This window comes from Haliotis rubra, unplaced genomic scaffold (genome assembly GCF_003918875.1).
Source record: "Haliotis rubra isolate DU_JTF1 unplaced genomic scaffold, ASM391887v1 Scf38, whole genome shotgun sequence".
In the NCBI taxonomy this organism is placed as follows: Eukaryota; Metazoa; Mollusca; class Gastropoda; order Lepetellida; family Haliotidae; genus Haliotis; species Haliotis rubra.
This window is the reverse complement of record NW_025767057.1, coordinates 1,446,308-1,453,236: the sequence shown is the minus strand read 5'-3', so window position 1 is coordinate 1,453,236 and position 6,929 is coordinate 1,446,308. Positions and strand designations below refer to the sequence as shown.

Below are 6,929 nucleotides of genomic sequence, written 5' to 3'. Positions count from 1 at the left end.
AATGTCAGCAGGTACTATGTATTACACGTGTAACATTGTATCATAATAAATAACACTACCACACAACATTTCATAGTGTCAATAATTACACCAGGGCTTGAACTAGCGTGAACGTTTAACAAATTGTCCATAAACAGATTATAACAGTAAGGGAGACAACAGACATCCCGGCCTCAGTCCACCATTCACTGTAAACAAAAGAATAGAAGTACCATTTATTTTTCCGCTGCACTGCACATTCTGTATAACGATATTGCTGAGTGCGGCGTTAAACAACAAACCAACGAACCTGTATAACGATTGGAGAGTGCTGAAACTTTCCCTCCAAAACTCTCATGGCAACTCTGTTATATATCTGTATAGTTGTTAGAAAAGCAAGATTTATGGATGTCAACTTCTTTATTGTTAATAACACGACGTTTCAGAGTGTATGCTTGCTCAGGTGATGAAGGAGAAAGCATACACTCCGAAACGTCGTGTTATTTAGCATAAAGAAGTTGACATCCATAAATCTTGCTTTTCTCATGTATTTCACTAAATGCCCTTCAAAGATCTGTACAGTTCTTGTCTTGATTAAATGTCCACCATGATCTTCCATGTCGACGTTTCTGCGTTCCGATGTGTAGCAATGCTTCTGGTATGGTTTATCCGATGTAGTCTTACTCTTGCACTTACTCTATCTGGTTCATACTGCCTCTTCCTCGGTTGTATTCAGGCTCCGGTGTATTCAGGCTCAATGTCCAACTTCTACTTATCCGCTGTTTATTAGACTTTAGTTATTAAAACTGATTAAAATGATACTTACAAGCTGGTGTTTATGTTAAATGGGAATCTTACTTTAAATTTCTAGAACAAGGTCAAAGGAGATAATGATGATGTTAAAATGACTTTCTAATAAGTGTTATCTGTGCACTGACAAACATGTGATGTAAAATAATATGGTGCTTGGTCTCATGTTTGATAGGTACATGTATATAAATTATATGTGGGCAGTATGTGGGCAGTATGTGCTTGGTCTCATATGTTTGATAGGTTCGTGTATATAAATTATTGTTTTTGATAGTATTCACAAGTAAAGGTGATCTGGCAAATATATGTTGATGTACATATATATGTTGATGCAACATGTTTTAATTTAAAAATCATAATTCATTACATGAATTGATAAAACTATAGATAATATCTAATGTTGTCTTTTTTTATCTGGGCACCTACCATTATCATCAAGGGTACAGCTTAATTATGCCAAATGCAACCAACCATAAAATGTGTTGTTTTAAGCGGCTTGTCTTTTGGGAGGTCTGTCTTATGGGAAGATATCATTTGATTTAAATACGTTTGAAAGCAATCTGTAATTAACATTGATGAAAAAGTCCATATTCACAACAAGAGAAATCGCTAACGTTTCTGTCTGTCAACCAAATCTACTGTTATGATCACCACACATGTGAAAAGAATTCTCGACATATCTGACATGATGTTTATATGTGTGTAAGTAATGTACTGTCAAAATATGATTAGATTTGGTAAATCTCAATACAGTCCTATCCAGTTCATCGTCCTCCTGTCGAAATCCCTAACCTGTTTATCACAGTTCGCTTGTCGCGTTAATCGGTTCAGGGTGAACGCCAAGCCACAAATCATAAACAATATGATCTTGACGAAGTCAGTGTTTTCATAATTTGCCTGACCAAAATTTAGTTTTGCCAAATAACTGGTTTATTTGACAATGTGTCAAATCCCGCATGACGCACTGTGATTGTTATGTTTACTAAATTTCGCCAGTTGTATAGACGAGGCGGCTGGGAGACAGATTGTTGACTATGAGACTATGGCGCGTCTCCAGTCTCATGCTGTGATTGGTCCATACATCAGTCCTGTTTAACGGCTTGTGTATAAATGAACAACCGATACACTATTTGGTCACACTTCCCTCTTTACTGCAAGAGGGATCACACAACAGTTGTGAGATCAAGTCTTATAACCAACGATCCTGTTTCCGTTTACCTGTCAGGTGTTCGCCGGTATATCCTGAAAGTTGGAACAGTCGAATTAGTAAGTATATATCAGATTAGTGCACCAGTCACAAAATATCAAACTTGTAATGAATGATTTATGTTAATCCTTTTGTTTTATGAATCAATATTGGAAAACATCGTTTATATTCCGGACATTAAGAAGGAACATATATGTGAGCATTTCCTTAACAACATCTCCATGCTCCTCCTGAACTTGCTTCCTTGAGATTTTATTGCTATCGAGTTAGGTACGTTGGCCAAACGTTGCGGGGCGGTTACAGTTACACTCAGGACCTAGTCTGAAGCATTGTTTAGTAAGTGTTCTCCTTGGTATTTTCCAGAACTCCATCATGCTGATAAATGACAAAGTCGACAAAGTCAGGCGCCTTCCTGGCGTCGTCCCTCACACCACCACCCTCCCCGACGGCCGCCTTGTCATCATCGACACCATGAGCGACTCCCAGCTGTCGGAAACATTCGGCCTCATCCAAGCTGCAGCCCAGAGTGGCAATGGTTTTGGGGTGGATGAATATTCCTCAGAGAAGGAGTTCCGTAAAGACATCCAAGGCAGCTTCAACTTCGCCATAATGAGTAGGGACACTGGAGAAATGGTTGCTGCATTCATGTTGGCCATCAGCAAGTATTACCGTGGATGTAACAGCGTTGCCGACCCCTTCATCGTTGTCAAGAAGTCGGAAAGAGGCAAGGGAATCGGCGAGTTTTGTCTCCAAATGTGTGTGGACTTTGCTCAAGATTTGAACTTCAAGGGAATGTATGTGGACACTTTCAGCAACAACCGTGCCATGATCAAAATCATCGAGAATGTTGGCGGATTCACCCAAGTTGGATGTCTTCCCATGGGTGGCAAGATGAAAGATGGTTCTATTGTCAGTTCAGTCATTTTCTACAAACATTTCAACCCATAAACTGTTGACGTTTCTTTCATGGCTTTATTTCCATTACGTCTCTACGTAATGTGCTAGTTATCCAGGTTGTGTTGACGTCACAACAACGTGCTTTCTGTATGGTCTGCAGATGGCACTGAGAAGGAGCCCTTCCGGTACGAAGAATCCAAGTTCCGCCTTCGTCCACTGTCCAGAGTGGTCAGTGGAGCCTTGTCAGCAATTAGTTCAGTTTAGTCAGCTGAATTGCTTTATACACTGGCTAACATCGGATTGAAGAAGAAATGTGCAACGAGTAACATAATTGTTCATGCAACAGTATTAGTTAGTCTGGCAAGAGTGAATAAAGAATAATAATAATAATAATCGTGTCTGTTGTCGTCTGAATTTAAGGATTCATGATATCATGGTCGAGTACATCACATTATTTCATCCTTCGATGCATTTGATTACTGAAAAGTATCATGGCTCTCTTCCGTGGAAAATATATACGGAGCTATATGAAGGGTGAAGGAACAAACAGCCAAACCTGCTGCCCCTGATTGTCTCAGTCTTGTCTGTCCCTCGTATTGGCAAAGTTCTTATGATCCATTTGTTATATTTTACACGCCGCTAACATTATGACACATCACTCTTACTTGACAACGGTATAAGAATCCATACCGAAACGTCGCATCATATATAATAAAAGAAGTTTAAAACAATCTTACTTTCTTATGACACATTCTTTGACGAAATGTTTTGAATTAGTTGAGCTGATTTAATACGGTATATACTGCAATGCCCACGAAACCTACATGGATAAATATGTTAATGTTAGGGGTAACAGAAGAAGCACCCTGCCATTGCAGAGGCAAAACGATTCGATCGGATATATAAAGATTAGGTCAGTTTATGTTTATGATGTCTTCGTGATATCAGACCCTGAAATACAGCCTGGTGACTTTGTGTGTGGAAATGTAACAAATAAAATGGTCACATATGTTCCTATGTCATGTACCATTGATATAAATGGAGGAAATGAACTCTTGGAACGCATATGCGATATTATTCATTTGGATGACTCTAAATATATGGTCACATGATGACAATGTTGCATATATCTTAGCGTTTTCCTTGGAGGACATTTTGATCATAAGTCATCATTTCGTCAAGTCTCGGAAGAAATGCATGGTATTACACTCAGCATATCTGTACAAACTGAAATAATTCTTCTCCACACATAATGTATTGTACATATGCGTCTGTTTGTATCTGAGTTGTTATTTCGGGTATTAACAATCCTAAGACTGTGGTCTTGAGTACCAGCGGTCATCAATCAATCAACGTGTATTCAAGAGGCTAAAGTAATTTGTGCTGCAAGAAATAAATGCACCGTACAATGGTCAATCTTTGTCTTGTTCACACTCTATTAGGATACGTTGGTTCTCCTTGTAAACTTCTTGAATCAGTTAGGTGTACAATTAGCATTGTTTCTCTTAACAATGCATGCCAAAATATACCCGTGAAGGTCCGGGTTAAAATATTGCCCTTCAGTAACCCATGCTTGTCGTAAGAGGCGACTAACGGCATCGGGTGGTAAGGCTCGCTGACTTGGTTGACGCATGTCATCGGTTCCCAATTGCGCAGATCGATGCTCATGCTGTTGATCACTGGATTGTCTGGTCCGGACTCGATTATTTACAGACCGCCGCCATACAGCTAGAATATTGCTGAGTACGGTGTAAAACCAAACTCACTCACTCACTCGCATGCTAAAATAATCAAATATTCATTGAATATCGAAATGAACTCTTGAGTACGTCGATGGGGATCGTACGTATGTGCGTATTTGTTGAAAGGATACTAAGTGTGTGACTGAGTATGGATTAGCGCTACGTTTTGAAAAACTATTCAGGTTATATATAAAAAAAATATAACCACAATCTGTGCTTTCGTCGTGATGCGACAAAGTTACAATAATAATAAATGTATTTATATAGCGCTGTATCCCGTGCATCAGCATGCTCTAAGCGCACAGGAATAAACTATATATATACAAAGTCTGGATGTCACACAGTTTAGGAATGGAACCACTGGCCTACCTACCTCCCGTTTGCCTAATGTTCCAAACATTTTTGAGCCATCGGATTATTTCCCACAGTATGATATAATAAGCATTATAACAGCTTAAAATTAATTATTCATTTAATTAATTAATTAATTAATGGTTATTTGTTATCTCTCACCTGGACCAATAGTCTCAACCATAATCACACTACAAACGTTGAAACGAAATTAACGTATGAAAACTTTATCAGTAACTCTCTGCATCAGCGTTAATGCGGTAAAGCTAAACATTCAGTACATTCCATCATGCAGATAGACACAATGGTTGAAAACGAATACACATGTTGTGTACACATTAAGGACCTTGTGATGATATTCGTGATTATAACGTGTTCTTCGGTTGTGTTCACGTGGGAAATTGCCATTGGTATATTTTCAGTTATGTTCTAAAGTACTAAATCAGCCTGTTGACTACAGCCGACTGTTCCATAAATCAAGTACGAAATATCCGTACGTTATTAATCGACGAAACGTGTTCATGTTTCGATCCAAGCAGTCTAGGTCATTTGACTACCGCACACATGTTGCAAAGAGGATGATGAAATATACTCGCAGTAACTGTATTTACTTCTGTATTGTCGATATGCATCGATTGTCGTGACAGAAAATGTGTCATACACGTGCACATGTGCTTGCTTTGCATACACACAAAATAGATCTTTTTCTTTTAAGGTAAACATACTTAGTGTAAATGCAAACCAATAGAATTCTGTTCATTCTGACACACTGCTGGCCGTGTACATTAATGTAAAACGGATTTAAACGATAATTAAAAGCATCGGACGGATTGTCACACTACATTTGTGTGTTACCAAGTCATAGGTTCTTGAAAGCGTATGCTTGTATTAGTACAATGTTATGAGTGGGTCGCCTGTCGCGAGATGACATCATTTAAACAGACATCACACACTCCTTCAAACAGTTATTGTCCATCATTTTCAAATTCTGAAAGGGACGTAAAAATTCCTACCTGTACATAAAGTGTATGTAAACCAGTTGGTATGTCTACTAAAACTAAGATAATCGTTCTGATTTCAGCATAAGACACTATGACATACTTGATTCGCCCATCATGTAATATGTAAAACTTAAAAATGTCGATGTTTCCGCAAATCCTATGAAAATATATAATAATGAATTATGTGTTATTATGTATATAGTTCACAAACATGATGACCGCATGACAGAATGCAAATGTGTTAGATCGTTAACACAGTCATGTTTATCCATTTGTTAGGTAACATATCTACACGGCTTCTACACGAAGTAACAGATCTACAGGGGTAGCAGGAATTTCTCCTGTTTCCTTCTTGAACATTTAGTTTGCAAGTGTGATGTTCTCTGTACAATGAAATCCAGTTAGATATTTGTGTTTGGCAATTCGAATGAAGTAATTTAAGGACGGTTGGTAGGTGCGGAAGAGTACATCTGATTCCATATCTGAGTAGAAAAATGGCCTTACGAAGTAAACAAAGTTCCATGTTTTTGTCTCAACGACTTGTGGTTTTGCAAATAACACGTTTATTTGATAAGGTGTAAAGTTCAACACCAGGCTGTGATTGTCATGTTTACTACATTTCGTCAGTTGTCGTGACTAAGCCACTGAGGGACATGTTGTTTCACGTGATTCTGTCGTGTGTCCAGTCTCGATCGATAGCAAGCTATTAAGTTACCTCATACTGCGTCCGTAAACCTTGACCTCGAGAGAGATTTCAGACAGCTATTCTTTTTCCCAACGAGTAATTTACCTGACAGGTGTTCTCCAGTATATACTGAGAATTATCAACTGAGGTCTTCATCATCGACACCATTATTATTCATTTGCTTTCGTAAATTCTTCGCAGGAAATTTATTTGGTGAAACACCTGCAAAATATGCGTTTTTAGCTTTTCCCTGATGT

The 6,929-nt window shown here is 38.3% G+C and overlaps 1 protein-coding gene across 1 annotated transcript; it reads left to right on the top strand.

The window, feature by feature from the left end:
- The first annotated feature begins 1,941 nt into the window (after positions 1 to 1,941).
- LOC124286303 lies at positions 1,942 to 3,264 on the top strand. The gene is made up of 2 exons (XM_046722662.1): positions 1,942 to 2,055; positions 2,360 to 3,264. Exon 2 carries the CDS (start codon positions 2,369 to 2,371, stop codon positions 2,942 to 2,944), a length of 576 nt encoding a protein of 191 aa, XP_046578618.1. The 5' UTR covers positions 1,942 to 2,055; positions 2,360 to 2,368; the 3' UTR covers positions 2,945 to 3,264.
- The last annotated feature ends 3,665 nt before the right edge of the window (positions 3,265 to 6,929 follow it).

Coding starts and splice junctions, on each gene's coding strand:
- LOC124286303 (XM_046722662.1), top strand. CDS start 2,369: ATGCTGATAAATGACAAAGTCGACAAAGTCAGGCGCCTTCCTGGCGTC.